This window comes from Danio rerio, chromosome 17, assembly GCF_052040795.2.
Source record: "Danio rerio strain M-AB ecotype USA chromosome 17, GRCz13ab, whole genome shotgun sequence".
NCBI lineage: Eukaryota > Metazoa > Chordata > Actinopteri > Cypriniformes > Danionidae > Danio > Danio rerio.
This window is the reverse complement of record NC_141037.1, coordinates 45,969,730-45,990,682: the sequence shown is the minus strand read 5'-3', so window position 1 is coordinate 45,990,682 and position 20,953 is coordinate 45,969,730. Positions and strand designations below refer to the sequence as shown.

At 35.1% G+C, this 20,953-nt stretch overlaps 1 protein-coding gene across 3 annotated transcripts in view; it reads left to right on the top strand.

Annotated features, from left to right (window-relative positions):
* The window catches only part of mocs3 (molybdenum cofactor synthesis 3), a 29,906-nt gene extending 14,660 nt beyond the window's left edge, over positions 1-15,246 (top strand). For 2 of the 3 annotated variants that reach the window (NM_200127.2, XM_087288710.1), the window contains exons 7-13: positions 2,023-2,131; positions 7,487-7,549; positions 7,671-7,834; positions 8,774-8,821; positions 9,052-9,148; positions 12,695-12,802; positions 15,023-15,246. In NM_200127.2, coding sequence (NP_956421.2) covers positions 2,023-2,131; positions 7,487-7,549; positions 7,671-7,834; positions 8,774-8,821; positions 9,052-9,148; positions 12,695-12,802; positions 15,023-15,180 — 747 coding nt within the window. In that variant the 3' untranslated portion in view covers positions 15,181-15,246. The remainder of the gene's footprint in view (positions 1-2,022; positions 2,132-7,486; positions 7,550-7,670; positions 7,835-8,773; positions 8,822-9,051; positions 9,149-12,694; positions 12,803-15,022) is intronic. The other variant, XM_087288711.1, reaches the window with a different exon arrangement.
* Positions 15,247-20,953: the final 5,707 nt, after the last annotated feature.

Sequence of the window (20,953 nt, the reverse complement as noted above, 5' to 3'; positions counted from 1 at the left end):
GTGTTGGGTCGGAGTTGCCTGTGCACTCTTAAAGAAAGCTGGTAACATCTGGATCGTCACTTATTTTTAATGCACACTAACAAGCTGAATTTAACTGGTCTAAAAGCTTTTTACAGATCACTGCTGAGGAACATGGTCACAATTTAAGGTTTCAAGAGAACTTGGAAGTATACAGGGCCTCTGGTCGAGAGATGAACCACTCCTTTTTAATTCTGCTATGGACCTGATGGCCAATAGTTAAATGCTGGGCATGAGATCAGTTCGGGTGTCTGAGAGACTGTTGATTAAAATGCGGGAGAATTTTCCAATGGACATTAAGATTGACTTCGTAGGAGGACGCTTCTGTCCAGAGTTGATTCTTTCAGCAGATACAGGGGAATGGCAGGAGACAAGAGTACTTCTCTCTTTTAGAACACCTTAGCCAAGTATTTTTGAAGATGCAGGGGAAAAAACTCTGAATACTCTTTGTGTAAAAGTAGTGCATTTCCACATGCTTGAAAGCCTGACGAAATCAAAGTGCCTGACTCTTTTTGGACCAGATTCCTCCCACACAAGTTGCTGGAGGACCCTGTACAAACCTCCCTTTGAAAAAAGGTCTGGAGACCTTCAGTGGAGGATAGTGCATGGTATAATAGCCACAAACAGACACAGAGCACACATTGATCCACAGGTGAGGGAAGGGTGTCCTTTTTGCAATGTGGATTTACTTATTTTTAAATTGCTCTAGATCAGGGGTGCTCAATCCTATTCCTGGAGATCTACCTTCCTGCAGATTTCAGTTGCTACCCATATCAAACACACCTGAACAAATTAATTAGGACCTGAACACCACGTGCTAATTACAGGCAGGTCTGTGTGATATGGGTAGCAACTGAAATCTGCAGGAAGGTAGATCTCCAGAAACAGGATTGAGCACCCCTGCTCTGCATTACAAATGTTCTTTTATCAACTAAATGGATACTGTCAAATGTTGGTAGATGTTTTTATGCACAGTCTTTTTATTTATGGGCCTAAGTACAACAGAAACAAGATACAAGTCTATATTTTATGAAATATTATTTTTGGAAAAGCAAAATTGGCTATTTGGCTGTCACAGAAAAGGAAACTGACAGGTCTGGGTTTGACTGATGTTTTTTTTGGGGGGTGGGGGGGACTTATTAAATGACATATTAATATAGAATATGCATATTATAAGTTTGTTAAGTGGACACTTTTAGATCTAAATGGTGTATTAATCAATGCCTGTGGAAGTTGGTAAAAATTATTGTTTAGAAATACTTGTTGGATTGATGAATGATTGAGTTAACCAGCTCTTATATATATATTTATTTTCCTTTTTTTTATCCTTTTTGTGATTTTTCATTAATGTGTTAAAAAAAAGTGGTTGTAAATAAAGAGATTGTTCAAGTCAAAGTCTTTTAGTTTGACACATTTATATCATATAAAATAATAATAAAATATAAAAATACATATAAATACATTTAGACCATTTACTTTAATCTTTACTATTGGAATTTGCAGAGACTTTCAACCAGCACAACAAAATATGTTTCTGAAAATACTTACCTACTGCAACTTTAAGTGACACAAGTGCTAAGTGATATGTTAGTGCTGCTAAGTGAAATGGTATAGCCCTTCATTTAACAGTTATGATTACATTATTCATTCATAATTGTACAAATGTCTCTTTTTAAAGTTAGTTTAGTTAACGCAGCTTTAGTTCAATGTATAATCGACATAAATCTTTGATTTTTCATATAAGCATAAAGGGGTGTAATAGGTTTTAATGACTTATTTTGCATCAACAGTGTGCTTGTGCTGTTTTTTCTTAAGAGGAAACTATACACGTCTGTAAAATTTGTAAAATGGATGTGTGATATTGATGATAAATATGACGACATGCTAAATAATCCAGTACTCGATACACAATATACTGAAAAAAAAAAGTTTTAATCAACATTGATCACTTTTAAACTATCTTGAATGGTGAGCTTTTACTCATGTAAATTTTTTTTCTTGTAGCTCACTGTGTACAACTACAGAGGAGGACCATGTTACCGATGTTTGTACCCCATTCCTCCTCCTCCTGAGACCGTCACTAACTGCTCCGATGGAGGCGTTCTGGGAGTCGGTCAGTCTGCCTCTCCTGCATATCATTATAAAGTTACAGATCTTTATGATTATTTTTTACTGTTGATTTTTCCAGTTAAAACTAGATTATGTTACACATACACAATCCATTTAAACCTTAGAGAGTTAGTTCACCGAATAATGAATACTATGTTATTAATTACTCACTGTCATGTTGGTTGTACCCCTTGATATTTTCCTTCGTCTTTGAAACAAAATTAAAATGATTTTTTTGAGGGAAATCTGAGAGCTCCCTCCTTTTCCAAAAACTGTTTAATGTGCAAGAAGAAAGGCAGGAACTACTGATGACTCATCTCAGACTTCTTTCTTTTGGGATGTAAAACTTTTATAATTTTATAGTTTATCATATTGTTTTGAACTTTGCAGATATTTTTTTTCAAATAGCAACATTAGCATAAACTGTAAAAGGTATCGACCAATGACTGTAAAAAATATGGACGACGCGACAGCCCTTTTTACTATTGAACGCCTTGAGGGCAAAATGCCTGCTTGACGGGCACAAACTGTCACAAAAGACTGCTGAAATTGGAGCCTGGACATGCGCAGAAGGACTGTCTGATGGAGCCAGAGGAGGAGCCGCGAAAATGAGCGGAATCGAGCTTCCAACCAAACGCTTTATGTAAAATCAACCACGCCCCCCGAACTTTTCACTTGACTGCCAGTGTCTGCACTATAACAAAAGCTCGCTGATGTAAATAGAAGCACTTACATTTAAAGACACACAATAATATACAGTTTAAAAACGTTGTGATGTAAGCTGTTAAACTTTAATAAAAGTAATACATGCTGGACTGCAGAAAAAATCTTTTTTATACACTCTAGCCTGAATATGAGCACAAATAATATATTCTCTTATAACAGGGTTGTTGGTATTTGTTATCTTCATAGGGGTAGAAATAACACTTGTAAAATATGAACAATAACATATAAACAACACGTACATGTTAGGAAAGGTTTTTTTTATTTTAATTAGCCATCAACAGAACCCAAAATATAGCCTACACACCATAACGATTTACCAGGCGGAAACAATCGTGCATTTAGAAGATAAATACAGCAAGATTACTAAATATCAACAGGATATTTACACATCCCAACCCTGCAATTTGTGCAAAAAAAAACTTTGCAGTATTAATACAATGCCCATCTGCTGCAACATCGCTAGTATATTGTTAATTGTTTTTCACTTGAATTGTTTATTTATTTAATTTTTTTTGTCTCCGTTTTCATTTGGTTTATTCGATGCCTTCATTATATCTGGCAACGAGGAATTTGCATTCATTTTAATGTTTAGTTGGAGTTTTCAAATATAATGCCAACAGTAAATGATGTAAATACATAATATCTAACATTTACAGCTCTATTAGGCTATATATGATTCGGTGTTAAGAATGTTTTATAACAGCAAATTTAGTAGATTACTCAATAACATGCCGAAACTTAAAATGCAGAGATGTCCTGTAAAGCAAGTTCAAATAACCTTACAGGAGATCAACGTGGAGATTATTATTTTAGACACATAAAGAGAATTACTGCTAACGATCACCTGTATTTTTCCCATACTTAAATTAGTTTATTTGTCATTTATTGTGCAGTTTTATTGTCATTTTTATATTGAAATTCTTAATTCTTGTGCAGTCCAAAATTCATTCAATTTTATTATTATTTAATGCTTGTGCAATCAATGCAGGTTTATTATTTATTTTGTCCTTTATTTAAATATTTGCGATGTATGCTGTTTGCATTTTTATTCAAAGGTTAAACTCAGTGCTACACTTTGCGTTTACATAGTAGCCTGCGTTTGCTGTCATAGCAACACAAATGGTTGTAATAACGTTAACAAAGGTGAGGGTTTTATATAATGAAGATTTAATCGCGCCAGCTCCGGACCATGGCGCACATAACCTACTCGCAGCATCACGGGGTGATTCCGGCTCGCATGCGGCAGCGTCGACTTGCTCGGCCGCCGCATCTGGCTCGATTGACTCTGGCTGGAATCGGGCAGTGAGTCCATAGGCTTCCAGAGTAGTTCCAGTAGAGGTAGTCAGTCTGAGGGGTAAGTCTCCGGCAGGCGAGAACTGGCCCGAGTGTATTTTGCTATCTGGGTGGCTAGGCGTGTATCAGTAAACTAATAAAGCCCGAAAAAAGCCCTGACCTTAGCGAATAAACAGTGTTCCACCAGATCATGTATGTCAGAAACTATAGTTTACTGCTAAACTCATTTTGTCATGGTAAAATAAGACAAAAAAAAAATAATTAAATTACTGCTAAAAACAAACTGTTTACAAAAATGAAGATCTGCACCTATTTCAGCACAATAATCAGTGCCTTAATCAACCAGAACCATCTTTCGGGACATTTTATTGCAAGTGTAATTAATTTTTTTATTTGGGCTCAAGTCTCCTTCATTAACACAGAGGAGGCGGGCTTTATGACTTGTACTGCAGCCAGCACCCAGGGGGCGATCTAACTGCCGAGACCTTCACTCAAGCGCAGGCTTGCGGCACACTTGGTATCGACATAGTATCCGTGACGTCATCCATAGGTTTTTGAAGAACGCAAAAGAAGCTATAAGTTGGCGTGGCCAACTGTCTCCATTTAGTTTGCATGTCATCGAACCGGCCAGGGGATACCAAACAAGGGCTAAGAAACGAAGCGTGAGTGGAGCTACAGACGCCTGCTAGCATTTTGCTTAGATAGGTTTTCCCTGCCAGAAACGCTTAATACTTCATTACCTGCAATTAGTTTGTGTTCTGACCTCATGTGCTTGGTTGTAAACTATATCAATAAAGTGTTTAGACTTTTAAAAACACTTGTAATACATCGAGCCATTAAGTATTATTCTTATGTCGTTTTTTCTACAGGAGGAAAACGCGAATTACCTTCAAATACCTCAAATATAGTCTGTGTTAGAAAATCCTATATTTGAAATCCTGCCATAACACTATATGACAACAGGCTCGTTTGACTTGGCCAAAATCTGCGCAGAATCGATCACCGGTGATCACCGCAAGATGCATGCCGGTTAGAAATGTGTCCGCCTTGCCTTCGCCTCGCTCTGATGTCACGCTGACGTGCGCCAAAATACTCTCGCGATCGCGAGGCGGGTACCTCGGATAGAGCAGTCGGCCGCAGTTGCCCTCAAAAGACTGCGTTACCAAAAGCATGATGGGAAACGACTGGCTGACGACACAGCTTAATGCTGATTGGATGAGACTGACACATTACACTTTATTATCTTGTTTTACTAAGGTTTATACCTGGATTTGTTAAATATTTTTTTTTTGTATTTTCGTTGATAATTAAAAAAAAGTCATAAAGAGCATTACATATGGTTATTTATTTAGATTTACACACAAACAAAAACAAAACACATCTTCGTAAAACATAACGTGACCTATCCAATATAACTAAATATTACTAATAAATCATTAGGATGTGTGTGTGCAGTATTTTATTTCTCTCTGTTTTAAGTCCTGTTTGTTGTCATTTTCACTTTTTGTATGTTTGTTTGAATTTTGTATTGTAATTTTTATGCAGCGTTATTCAATGAAAGTCAATCCAATATATACATATATTCAGACAAAGGTAATCAGACTGTTTTGTCATTATGCCTCATCTTTGTGTGGTTTCATATGAGAAGTGAAAAGGGTGTAGTAAACAAGACACACACACATATGTATATATATATGTATGTGAAGTCAAAAGTAATGTTTAATAGACCAAGAATATTTTCACAGTTTTTCCTACAGTCTAATAGTTTTTGTTCTGGAGAAAGTCTTGGGCTGTTTATTTTAGTCTGGCTGGAGTAAAAGCAGTTTATATAGACCTAATAAGCTTGTCAATATAATTAACCCCCTAAGAATTTATTTGTCAAACAAACATTTGTCATGACCCGTCACTCAAAAGCATCTATGGCTACTTCATTTATAATGTAGCCAAATTAGGTTTCTTGAAAGTTTTCTTGCTGTTTAAGCTGTTTATTTTGTTTAACGTTTGTTGAATATACAGAATTATATTTTAAATACACCCTTTTAGTTAATGAGCTGTTCATCTTCTGTAATTCTGAACATTTTTTTTGTAAAAACTGTGATATTTCTATTGCATCCACTCCCATATTAAAAATACTATAGTAATGTATACTGTAGTGCTTTTGAACCATGTTATAAAATAGCCTATTTAAGTTTTATAGTTGCTCTGGTATCACAACAACTATAAACATAACCCAATACTGAAAAAACATGTTCAAAATAATGCAATAATATTTACTATAAATCACCATAGTATTTTTTCATGAGGTCATTCGTCTGCGATAAAAAAACGCGAACGAGATCTCCGCCACTGGTGACGATTCCAGGTGGCTGAACAGCGAGATTCAGCAGGTGTCCGACTTCTGATGTAATTTTTGAGCCCTCCTCTTACTGCGCACGCCTGCTCTCGTTTACAATGCAGTCAAGGCGAGGCGCACCTCAAACGTTTCAGATGACTGTATGACTATATTAAGTGGCCACACCCTTAATTATGCAGACTAAATATAAACAAAACGTATGAAATTATAAAAACAATTCACCTCCTCATAGTTGTCATGAAGGGTAAAATTAGCTATTTACCAAAATCGTTCTTTGTACCAGGCTGTAAAAACATTTTTCCTGATGTACAGTTGGCCATTTTAACTGTAGGGTTAATAGAAATTTGCTCTATATGGAGCCAGGACTAGTGGATTTTCGATGAATTGCAGTTTCAGTTACTTCCGTATTTGCTTCATGAGGGAGAGCGAAGGTTGCTGGTTGCACATTACACAAAATACATAAAAGATAATAATATGTAATACTTTAAAATAACACAATTCTAAATGTATGCATAAATAATGATTAACAGTCAAAATTCAGTCAGTGTTAATTAACAAATTGCTTAAGATAAATCTTTTAAAACAAAACAAAACATGGATTTTTGTCATTAACATAAGTTCTACATAGATGCTTCTGTATGTTTTTACTATGAGAAAATGAATCAGTGCTCTTCATGTCAAAAATCATTCTTCCCCTGAAGAATTAGCTTTATTCTGTTAATAACACTGGATATGTTTAAATCAAATGAATCGAAATTTAGTTGTAACTAACGCTGATTCTTATAATAAATATAGTCATAGAGGCCGGCATGGCATAAAGAGACATTAAGAAATGCAAACTTAGTATCCTTTCTGTATTGAAAGCCTTGCTGTGTCCTTTTTGCTGCACCAATAACTCATACATTTGATTAAGTAACTCCCCAATTGCAAGTTACAAGTTACTGGGCTCTTTCTGACTTTGAAGTGACTTGTTTTGATGAATTACAGTGCCTGGAATAATGGGCTGCCTTCAAGCATTGGAAGTTCTAAAAATTGCATCCGGTCAAGAATGTATCCTTTTCACCCTTAATGACATCCGAAACTGAAACAACTGTGTACATTTAAATGCAATTTTTTTTTGTCATATTGTTGGCCAGGAATATTGAAATATGTCCTTAAGTGGTGAGTTCAGGCTCATTTGCACAGCAGCTGCTGATGTTTGATGGTGAGCAGACTCGTTTCCGATCCATTCGGCTGCGCTCCCGGCAGAAAGAGTGTGTGGTGTGTGGAGAGAAACCCACCATAACGGAGCTTCAGGACTATGAGCACTTCTGTGGCTCTGCTGCTACTGATAAGGTCTGAAGATGATTAAATCTAACACTTGCATGTGACAGTGATGCGTTACTGTATAATCTGCTGCAATTAAATATTTACAAGGCATCACTATGACAAAGAATATTGAGGTTGGGACAATTACTTAACTAAATTGATTTATTCAATTCATGAGACACATTGCAATGTTAAAGATCTAGACATGTTGGATTACTGAACAGTATGAACACGTGAAGCCCTCAATACTTGCTCTGGGCTATGTTTTTGCACGAATTACTTAAGCGATGTTACATGGAGTGCTGATTTGATCGTCCAGCAGAACTTAATACCTGCCCACTCTGCCAAAAGTATGAATACCTGATTTGAATGACCAGTAAACTCACCTGACACTGCACAGAGGAACCTAGGCTTCATAACACCTTGGCACTGCCACAGACTGATATCATCATGCCTAAAACATTTTTCTATACTGTGTGTGCATATATATATATATATATATATATATATATATATATATATATATATATATATATATATATATATATATATATATATATATATATATATATGTATATATATATATATATATATATATATATATATGTATGTATGTATGTATGTATGTATGTATGTATGTATGTATATATATATATATATATATATATATATATATATATATATATATATATATATATATATATATATATTCAGTTAATATTATAATATAATGTAATAATATTCATTCAAATAAGTATTTAGACCCCCTAACTTTTTCGCTCTTTGTTTTTTATTGCCGGCATTTGCTAAAATCATTTGTTAATTTTTTTTCCTTATTAATATGCACACAGCATCCCATATTGACAGAAAAACTCTGAATTGTTGACGTTTCCATTTTATTTATTTAAAAAAAAAAAAAACAGCTCTGATTTATTGACTCTTATTTCTGTTTTATTTCGTTTCTAGTGTCGAAGGCTACATCTCCTAAGCAGAGAACAGAGAGTCTCTGTGCAGGTAAAGTTATTTTTTACAATTCTGGGCACAGAGTGAAGAGCAACATGTATTTAAATTTCCATTTGCTAGCTTAGATTGTATCTTAAGACTTAGCCAGTTATTTACTGAGCATTTTGTGGGCAACAATGGGCAACTGCTTATTATAAAAAGCAGATCAGATGTGTCTTTTTGCACTTATGCAGTTTCCCTTCTCAAATTTTACATACACAAGCATTTGTCTTTGACTGCAGGACTATAAAGGCATTCTGGACCATTCAACTCCTCATCTTCTCCTTGATGTTAGACCCAAAGTAGAGGTGGACATTTGTCGTCTGTCAAACTCGCTTCGTATCCTTTCTCATGATCCTCCTTTAACAGTGTTTTAAATATATGCTTTTTTTAAACTACAGGTATTTTGTTATTGTAAACTGCTAGTTAACTGTAAAAAGTAAAGGGTTACTACTTACTTTTAGGTAATTTAATTCCAGTTACCTATAATGTACTTGATTTAAATACTGTAAATAAATTCAACAGTTATTTAAACACTTATTCAGAAAACAGCAATTATAGGTTTTGTTAATCAAATTCACTGCACAATAATTATTTTTTTCTTCTTAAATGGTTACATTTATCAAGACACCTGCATGTTTAAGAAACAATTAGGTCTGAAATTAGTTCATCGCAGTATATGGTATCAGTCAAATATTTTGCTAAATAATCCTATATTTCAGCTTACACTTGTCAGACAGTTGCACATGCTTAATAAACAGTAAATTAAGAAATTAAAGTATGACTATATGTAAAAAAAATATGTTGTCATTGCTTTAAACATTTAAATGTCCTGTGAAGTGCTTTAAAATGTGCATTTTTTTTTACTTTTTATGTAATCCTCACTGACACATGAAGAGAGGGTGGGACATAAAGTAGCTTATCCCCTTTAAAAAAAACAGCCAGTAGTGTTTTGTTTTATCACAGCTCTGCCAGTGAGAGTGGTTGAGCTCAAATGCATCAAATAAAAAAGAAAATGAAGGGGTCTCGGAGGAGGGAGATATTAGAGAGCATCTGATTGGTCAAAAATTGATGAAACTGAATTATGAGCTTACATGGAAAAAGAAAAAAATTATCCATTTAGGTACAAGTGACAAACTGCAAGCTTTGAATGTTAATATTGGTTTTTTTTCTTCTAAACACAATTTGTCACTGTTTTAGAGCACACTACCCTGTAGACATCGTTAAAATTAACATACTGATTCTAACATCTAAAAGCTTTATTTTAATTATATTCTTCTTTTGGAGAAAGTCTAAAATTAACACAAGAACATAGCGATAACTCATCCAAGAGGTCACAAAAGACCCCACAACAACATCCAAAGAACTGCAAGGCTCACTTCAGTTGAGTGTTCATGACAGTGCTGAGCAAATTGAATATAAAAGCTTGTTCCAGTTTTGACAGAAATAATCTTTATGATCCCCACGATTTTGGGGAAAATACTGGACTGTAGAGACAACAATTGAACCTTTTGGAAAGTGTTCCATTATATATGGTGTAAAAGTAACTTCACTTCAGAAAAAGAACATTGTACTAACAATAAATTGTTGTGGGGGTAGTGTGATGGTCTGGGGCTGTTTTGCTGCTTTAGGACCTGGAAGACTTGCAGTGATAAATGGAACCATGGATTCTGCTTTGTACCAAAAAATCCTGAAGGAGAATGTCTGGCCATCTGAGTGACTTCAATCTGAAAGAACTTGGGTTCTGCCGCATGACAATGATATGAAGCACACCAAAAAGTCCACTTCAATAAGGCTGAATAAAAACAAAATTAAAGAGCCCATATTATGGGTTTTTGAAAATTCCCCTCCATGTAGTGTGTAACACAGCTCTAAGTGAAGTGAAGTATCCAGCTAAGGCTTAAATCTGTAAGAGTACAGTGTTTAAAACGGTTGATTCATCTATAAAAGAGTCGACTCATAGTGCTTCAAACGAGTCGCCTTGATACCGAGTCATTAGGTGTTTCACCATGACGTACGAACGAAACCAAGTTATTCACGTGCATGCGCAAACCCGGAAGATTTTATGCCCTCTGACATAGAAACCCAGACACACACACACACCCACAAACACACACATGCCGGTCGATTGAAGTCACAATGCAGATGGATATTATTGAGTCTCTACCCAAAGATGAAACCTCAGCATTATAACCAAGCAGTTGGAAACTACTGGAAACTTCTGGAAACTACATGCTACAAAGAATACTTCATCGGCGTTTGTTAAAGGAAGGATCAGTAAAGAGTAACTTACTGATGGGCGTCAGGATGGGTTTCTTCCTCCATTTCTCAAGTGTAAGTACGTGCGATTAAAGTTGTTGCCTCGTTTACTCTAGCTTGCAAATGTATTTAGTTGTGATTTGTTACTTGTAACCGTGTGTACTGTATCAGGTTAACTGGCTATATTCTCTTATCGCGTGCAAAGTCACGTTAAAAACGTGACGCGTGCTGCTTTGTTAACGGAGCTCCGTGGACGAGGGTAGTGTGCAGATTAGCTTCACGCTAAGGAGGGGTTTGGGAACAAATGAATCACTGGACGATTCATACGGGAGTCGCTGGAATAATTAGGTAAAAATAAATGCAGATTATAAGACCATGAAAATGTTTTTTGACCTTGCATGCATATTAGACTGTTGTTGGAGACCCTTACAACCAAGATATGACCCTATTTCATGTATAATATGGGCTCTTTAAAACTTTAGAGTGGCCTTGTCAAAATCCTGACCTGAATCTTATTGAGATGTTGTGGCATGACCTAAAACTGTGGTTCATGCTCAAAAATCTTCCAATGTGGCTGAATTACAACAATTCTGCAAAGATGAGTGAGTCTTACTGCAAGTTATCGAAAACATTTGATTGCAGCTGTTGATGCTAAGAGTGGCCCAACCATTTATTAGGTTGAGCGGGCAAACACTTGTATTTTTGTTTCCTATAATAATAATAATAATAATAATAATAATAATAATATAATAATACTAAGAAGAAGAAGATTTTAATAAAGAACAATAAGAATTTCATTGGTGAACTGGTGAAGTAAGGTTTAAGAATTACAATCTCACTGGAGGGCTAATAATATTTACTTCAACTGTATGTTTCTAAACAGGTTAATGCAAATAATGCATTTAGTAATATAACTTCAAAATTTAAAATAGTTGTATGTTTATTTTTGAAGGTCTGTCAAGTGAACTACAGCCAGCAACTTATTGCTTTGAGTTGGAATAGCTCAAAACTAATACTGTGTGTTACTTTTACTGGTGTTCATTTTGCACCAATATAATAATAATACTAATAATAATAATAATAATAATAATAATAATAATAATTCCTTACATTTATATAGCACTTTTCTAGACACTCAAAGCAATTTACACATTGGGGGGAATCTCCTCATCCACCACCAGTGTGCAGCATCTACCTGGATGACGCAACGGCAGCCATATTGTGCCAGACCGCACACCAGCTGATTGGTGGAGAGGAGACAGAGTGATGAAGCCAATTATGAAATGGGGATGGTTAGGAGGCCATAATGGACAGAGGCCAGTGGGCAAATTTGGCCAGGATGCCGGGGTTAAACCCCTACTCTTTTTCGAATGACATCCTTTGATTTTTATCGAACACACAGAGTCGGGACCTCTGTTTAATGTCTCATCCAAAAGACGGCGATCACTGAGCAGTATATAGAGTCCCCTTCACTATACTGGGGCATTAAGACCCACACAGACCACACAGATTTTAGAAAATCAAGTGAGCAGCTTTAGTGAATTGTCTCTAATTGCATTTTTTGGTGTGAGAATGTGAGAGAGTGAAAAAATCATGTTTAATTAATGTTCTTACCTCACATGACAGACATTCCACTTGCTAGTTTAGAGGATAAAAAGCCTGAGCACATCACACTCTTAAAAGAGGCTATTAGTGACCTTCAAGAACATTTGAACAACCAATCTCCAGTTCAAGGTAAGAACTCAACATTATTTTTTAAAACAATATAAGTAAGGGATAAAGTACATATAGGAGGTGGTTCTGCCTGAATAAATCCAGACAGGCTTATCAGCAGCGGTTCTATGAGACTGAAGGGCAGTGTTTTGTGAAAACAACCACCTAGATGTACATTATCCCACTTATTACTTCAGGGTATCCGTGAGGTCTTAAAAAGTCTTAAAATGTCTTAAATTATCAAAACAACATTTTAGGCCTTAAAAAGTCTTAAATTCACTGACATTTTGTGTTGTAAATGTTAAATCTTTTTGAACAGGTCTTTAATTTTCTCTGTCTAACTAAAGTTACTCAATTGGGCTGAGATCCATCCAATCCCGAACAATCCATTTAAAAAAAAAAAAAAAAAAAATGAATAAAGGATTTTTTATTGCAAAGAGATGCAGCAAATTCTCCTAATTAAAATCCTTAAACTAAAAACAGTTACACAATTACTCATATTCATAACAGAGCAACATATCCCTTTATGTGATGGATACTTATCACAAACCTAACTAATCAGACAAAAAATATCTGCTATAAACATACAGCTGACAGAAATAAAAATGTCTGAATACAACTCACACTAACTTACTTATTAATCAGTCATAAGTTGGCACCAAATTGTCGAGAACAGCGGTGTGAAATGTAAAATATCTATAAATAATTTTATAAATATACACAAGAATAGTCACAATGATTCAGACTACCCAGATGTGCCTGTCTGATTAGTTTCAGTGGTTGTTATATTGGAATAACATATCTTGGAATGTCCTGATTGACCAATCAGAATCAAGTATTCCAAAATACTTGTATTCCAGTTTATTCAGTTTAAGAATGTAATAAAATGTAACGTGGTTAGCTCTGTCGCTCACATTGGAAATGTCCAAGCTTGATTTCACTTTAGATATATCCATTCGTTATTATCACATACAAATTACTGGAATAAATACACTTTGGCACCTCAGAAATAAACTGACATATCTGAAAGAAGTCTCTTTTTCTCACCAAGGCTACATTCATCTGATAACATGCAGTAAACACAGTAGCAATGTGAATATATTTTTTTTACAGTTTTACTACACAGCAACTATTCTGATATGAATGTATAAATATTTTGTAGATTTTCAGAGTTTGTAAGGATTAAAAAATAATAAGAAGAAATAAATAAAAATGAATAAAAAATAAACAACCAAAATGCAAATAAATAAAACGAAGGGAACCGAAAACAAATAAATGCACTTGTCCAAGAATGGTGACAGACTCTGTTATGTTCATTCTTTCATTCATTTTTTTCAAATTAAGAGTTGTCACAGCGGAATGAACCACCAACTTTTCCAGCATATGTTTTACACAGCGGATGCTCTTACAGCTGCAACCCAGTACTGGGAAACATCTAAACAAACACACTCATTCACACCTATTCACTACGGCCAGTTTATTCAATTCATCTATATCACATGTCATTGGACTGTGGGGTAAACCGGAGCATCCAGAAGAAACCCCACGAACACGGGGAGAACAGGCTAAATCCACACAGAAATGCCAACTGACCCAGCCAGGACTCGAACCAGTGACCTTCTTGCTGTGAGGCGACAGTGCTAACCACTAAGCCTGTTATGTTATAAAAAAAATTTAATTTTAAATACCTTAAGTACTTTTCACCGTTCTATTGCACATTCAGTGTTGATGAAAAATGTTATTTACTAAGCACAAGATCAGAACTTTGCATTTCAGGAAGGATTTTACAAAAAAGTAGTAATTGTATTAAAATAATAAAATATTTCATTATTTTTTTACTGTTTTCTGTGTGCTGACTTCTTTAAAGCATATAACACTAAAACAATGTTCTTTTAATGTTAGTTAACCTTTATTTACTAATAAGAGCAAACAATGAACAATACCTTTATTACAGTGTTAATTTTAGTTAATGCAAACAAAGTTATTGTTTGTTCTTGTTACTTTCAGTGCATTAACTAACAAGCACACATTTTGTATTTTAATATTGTATTAGTAAATGGTGATATGTGATTATTAAATGTTATACAAGATTGTGTTAATATCAACTAGCTTACAAACAAATAACAAATCATCACTATTAAGATTTTACTTGCACCTTCATGTCTTTGGTGAAAAAATCATATTTATATGCAGATTGAAGTGATTGAGATAATTTCTTTGTTTCTTGTTATTGTTATGTAGTGTTTGTGGTGTGCAAACTTGGTAATGACTCCCAGAAGGCGGTTCAGTTGCTGGAGAAAATGTCTGGAGCAGAAGTTGAAGCTATGACGGTAAAGGACATCAGTGGAGGATTGATGGCCTGGGCTAAGAAGATTGACCACTGTTTTCCACAGTACTGACCCTAAATAATAACATGTGTATTGATTTTATAAATGAAAACAATAAAGGTTAAGTCTATCATTTCATTTAAACTCTTATTGTTTCATTTTATATAAAACTTCATCAATCGGCTAACTTAAAAATACTGTTTAAAAATAGATTTTAATAATATTATTATGCTGATTTTTCTAATTGTAATCATTCTTCTAATAGTGTAATGTTGTACCTTTAATTTCGTGCTATGCTTTTCAAAAGATACAGCATATGTTATCTACATTCATATGTACAACTATCATTGCCCTATGATAATTTGGATTTGCAGTCATTCTTTATGGGATGAGCAAGCATTGTATTCTGTTTATAATTGTTTAACTTTTTTGTTGTTTAACTTAATTGTTTAAACTTCTAAAAGAGACAGAAATAGAGACATTAAAACTGAGCTGACTATCTCCACCATTTTGTTCTTTAACTTAAAAGAAATGCTACATGACATGACATGACAGAATTAGGAATTCCATAAATGAGGAATTCTCTAAAAAATCTAAATTACATGTTAACAAATTAGTAGAGTAGCATTGGTGTATCCTAAACATTTGCAACATAATGCCTGCAAATGCCTTCCAGAGTTTACCACCAGAGGAAGTGACATCATTTGAAACAAATCACATGCATTTTTATAAGTGCTTTGTTATATCTCTTCATAACTAATGTATCCTACATACAGTGTGTGTGTGTGTGTGTGTGTACAGTTAAAGTCATAATTATTAGCCCCTTAGATTTTTTTTCCTTTCGTAAATATTCCCCAAATGATGTTTAACAGATCTAGGAATTTTCACAGTATGTCTTATAATCTGGAGAAAGTCTTATATGTTTTATTTTGGCAAGAATAAAAGGAGTGTTTAGTTAAAAAAAAAACTAAAAAAAATTTAAGGTCAAAATGATTAACTCCTTTAAGCTATATTTTGTCTTGATAGTCTACAGAACAAATCAAGATAAAATAAATCAGTTAATAGAAATTAGTTAATAAAGCTATTATGTTTAGAAATGTGTTGATTTATCTTATATAAATCTACTATAGTAAATGTACAGAAAGAAAAAAAGGGTAAAATGTGTGTGTGTGTGTGTGTGTATGCATATATATATATATATATATATATATATATATATATATATATATATATATATATATATATATATATATATATATATGTTTGATTTGTGATTTGCTTGACATTGTTGACACTATTAGAATGCTATTTTGGCTGATCTGGTGTTAGTGTAGTGTACTCTGTGAAAAAATAAAAACTTGCATTCCATTAAATTGGTCACATATAGAAGAAGAGTGTACTAAATTGAGTATATAATCCCATTCTATTTCACTGATAGGGATCCCCAGCTCTTGCTCCCAGGAGGAGTCTAAAATTCAAAGGATTTAGAGATCCAAAAATGACAGAGATTATCCCTCTTCTGTCTGGGTAAGAAAAAGAATGGTGTCCATTGAATCTGGGAGACTGAGAAATTGAGTAATTGATTTTTTACAAAATGTCTTTTTCTGAAAATAGCAAGAAGATGGGCTTTTAGATGCATAAACTTTTCAGACAATTCTAAAAATGATTTTAAAAAATCCTTATCATACAAGTCCTTAATGTAATTAAGGCTCTTTTAAGACCAGTAAAGAAAAACAGAATCAGAGCATGATGATAGAAAAGATACATTATTCTGTGAAACTGTGCAGGGTCTTATCAACAAAATTTTTCCCTAAAGGAAACTGTCTGTGACATTTCTACTTACAATGAAAAAGCACATTCTGTACACATTACAAAATGCAAGGGGAGATACGGGTACTTGACTGGCCTGCCTGCAGTCCTAACCTGTCTCTAATAGTGAATGTGTGGTGTATTTTAAAGAGCAAAATTGACAACAAAGACCCCATACTGCTGCTCAAATAAAGACTTGTTTGCAGGAAGAATGGGAAAAAATCACACCTGAAAGACTTCATCACATATCACGTATCTTGTTTTGCAAGAACTAAAATTGGAATACGTGTTTATTTTGAGGAAATGAAAAAACAATAAAAATCATGAGGAACACATTAAATAATGTTTTCTGTGTTGTCTGCAATGAAATACAAATCAAAGTAAATTCAGAAATCAATACTTTCCTTTTTAATTTTTGCTTTCTATATTTTCACAACTTTTTATGTTTGGAGTTGAAGATATATACAGCTGTCAAATTGAAAATCCCAATAATATAGCCTAAGTATCATTCAACATAGGGCATCGCCGTTTCTTTACAATTCCACTGACACAAAAGTCTTACCCAATAGATTAGTAAGAATTGTCGTACTGGTAAATACCACTTGCCCTCCTCTGCAATTGTAAACTAATTGTTGCTTCCTGCTTTGCACATTGTTCAAAGTATCACTGGATACAGAAGAGAAACAGACTAACATAAGCGGGGGAAGTGCGTTGATAGCAACCTGTTGTTTAAATTCTTTGTGAGATGGAAAAAGCTCAATCATGCTTTTATGACCTCTCGGTTAGTCCATTGTAATGCATTGTAAGCCTTATTAACAAACTTCAGTTGGTTCAAAATGCAGCAACAGGAGGGCTTTCTTAAACCAGGAACTTTTTTCACCAGGAACTCTTTAGGGAGTTCCTGGTGTATTACAGCCCCTTTGCTCAATTAATCCTGGACAGTTGATCATTTCCAGAATATCAAAATCAACTGTAGGTGGTATCTGGCACCTAAACTCTGTAATAGCATTCCAAGCCCAGAACTAGATTTAAGACACATCTCTTTGCATTAGCATAGTATACACACAAAACACAAATGCTTTTGAAATCCTCTAAAGGATTGTTAGACTGCATTAATTGGAGCATCCAGAGCCGGGAACTCTTCCCATGCTTACTGTATTTTAGTCCATTTCGGTAACACTTTATAATAACTACACACTATAAATGATTTATTAAGCATTAGCAAATAGTAAACTCATTATCTGTTAAGCATTAACTCTACATTAATAAGCGTTAGTAAGCTGTTTATAGCTGCAGCTACAAATGCTCTATTCTTGACTTATAAGCACCTATATAATGTGTTTAATGATTGTATTTTCATACTTAGTTAATGATTTATTTTTCATTACTAAATTAAGTATCACATTATTTACAAACCGTTTGTATTTAGTAGTAGTTGAGGGTTTTTAGGATCATGCAGAATAAGTTAGTAAATTATTAATAAACTATTGAAATCAAGGTTTATATGTCTTATTATTCAGGCATATAGTAATGGTTACGACATATGTTAATAAATGCTTCATTATCTTAACTTCATGCAGTTTTGTGACCTAATCTAAAGTGGGGACTATTCATGCTTTATAAATCCCTTATAAATGACAAACAAAGGCTCAGTTAAATTCTAAACAGGAACAATGACATTATTCATTCCTATTTGTTTAAAGATACACACATGAAACTGTACTTCAAATGAAAAATAAATCTTTGCAACCTTATTTAAAATAAAATCCATGTATATAGTTTAATCATTGCATCTTATTTTATTGTTTAATTATTATATTGTTGTTGTTTTATCCAGTTGGATGTCATATTTTGACACTCCTGTTATTTGGCAATGTTTAAACTTTACAGTAATTTTACCTTTTAGAAAGATTGCACAAATTATCATTCATTTGATTCTGAGCCTTTATTTGTCATTTATAAGGGATTTATAAAGCATAAATAGTTCTCACTTTAGATTAGGTCACAAAACTGCATGAAGTTGAGTTAGTAAAGCATTTATTAACATATTAGTTAACAATTAGTGTATGCTTGAATAATAAGATATATAAATGTTGATTTCAATGGTTTATTAATCATTTACTAACTCATTCTGAATGATCCTAAAAACCCTCAACTACTTTTAAATACAAATGGTTTGTAAATAATTCGATATTTAATTTAGTAATGAAAAATAAATCATTATGAAAATGCAATCATTAAACACATTAAATAGGTGCTTATAAGTCAAGAACAGAGCATTTGTAGCTGCAGCTATAAACTGCTTACTAATGCTTATTAATGTAGAGTTCATGCTTAACGGATAATGAGTTCACTATTTGCTAATGCTTAATAAATTATTTATAGTGTGTAGTTATTATAAAGTGTTACCGTCTATTTCTCCTTATCCCAAGATCTCCATAAACCTGGACTATACCAAATCCTGAGCAGATGCTGTGGTGGTCATGGAGAAGTGGAAAGCGTGAGACTGATTCCTGAAAGACCCAGTTATAGACAAGTCTCCACATTAATCCTATGGGCTAGCCTGAACACTCACCAATGACCTAGTTAGACCTGCAGCTTCTTAATAATGGACATCCAGCATTCTCCAGCCTCCAACGTCTAGGCTGCAGCTCTGCACAAGAAGTTTGGCCAGAGGAAAAATGTTCATGCCTAAAGGAGCCTGGTTTCTCTTGAGGTTTTTTCCTTCACTTTCATCATTTGGTAAAGTTTGTTCCTCACCACTGTCACCACTGGCTTTCGTGCGTGGTTTTAAATTTGAGGAACTACGTATTGATGAATTTGCTCTTCACTGTTTGGATTTCAGCTGTGAAATTTAAACTACACAGAACTGAACGTTCGAGGTTACAGAAGTAACCCTTCGGAAGTGCTATACAGTGGATTTGATCTTTGGGAAAATCCATGTATGGGAGGATTCGGTTCAGAAGCCGCTTGTCTGAAAGAGTATTGAACGGGCCAATGAATGCAATGAATTGGCAGCGTGAGCTTGCACAGGTGTGCTTCATTGCCAATTATCCCAGCATATAAGCACACCTGGAGCGAGCAAACGCCATCCTTTTAAGCTGAAGAGACTTTCAAACAGCTAAGGGACAGTCATTATGGCGACGGAGTATAGCACTTCCGTTCCCCTCCTCGGGGAACAAAGGGTTACTTCTGTAACCTTGAACGTTCCCCTTCGGTTGGGGAACTTCAGTGCTATACAGTGGATTTGATCTTTAGGAAAATCCACGTATGGGAGAACTATAGAAAGTGCCATAATGACTGCACCTTACCAACGCCCCCAATGAGGGGATAGTCAAGCAAGCGTGACGCACCCACATCATGGGAGGCGCAGTCCTCCAACGTGTCCCTGGCCCTAATTTATCCTACTTCAACAGAAGTCTTACGGATTTAGATATATTCTTTGGGAAGTCGTGAGCATCTAGATAATTCTAGAAAATACGATGGTATGTTGGGAAGCATGCACTTCCGATAGGGAGGACGCTGCGGAGGCCATCCGTTACCCAAAGGGGGAAGATGGCAGAATTTGCATATGGACTAGCCCAAAAAAGGGGGAGTACGCATAGAAAAAGTGGTTAGCGAAGAGGGAAGACACGGGTCCACCCAGAGGGGGGGGGTTAACCGTGGCAGAATAAGCATATGGGATCACCTAGTGGGGATCACGCATAGCAGGCACTTATACCTAAAACACGGGCTGACCAGCGGGCAGACCTACAACGTAGTGGGCCAGCAGGTGACTCCTCCGCTGAGTCAGTGCTGGGGGCCACGGAAGAATCTGCAGGGCTCACCTGACGGGTGAACTTTACTGACAGATATAAGGCGATATGCCAATGGAACTGGGTACCTTTCCACAGGTCCGCAGCCGCATGCCCGCAACGCACAGGCCCCCAGCCCATGTTGGAAGCATCTGTTGAAACGACAACAAGACTGGACGCCTGTCCTAGAGGCACTCAGGCCTGTAGGAACGAGGGGTTGCTCCAAGGGCTGAGGGCGCGGC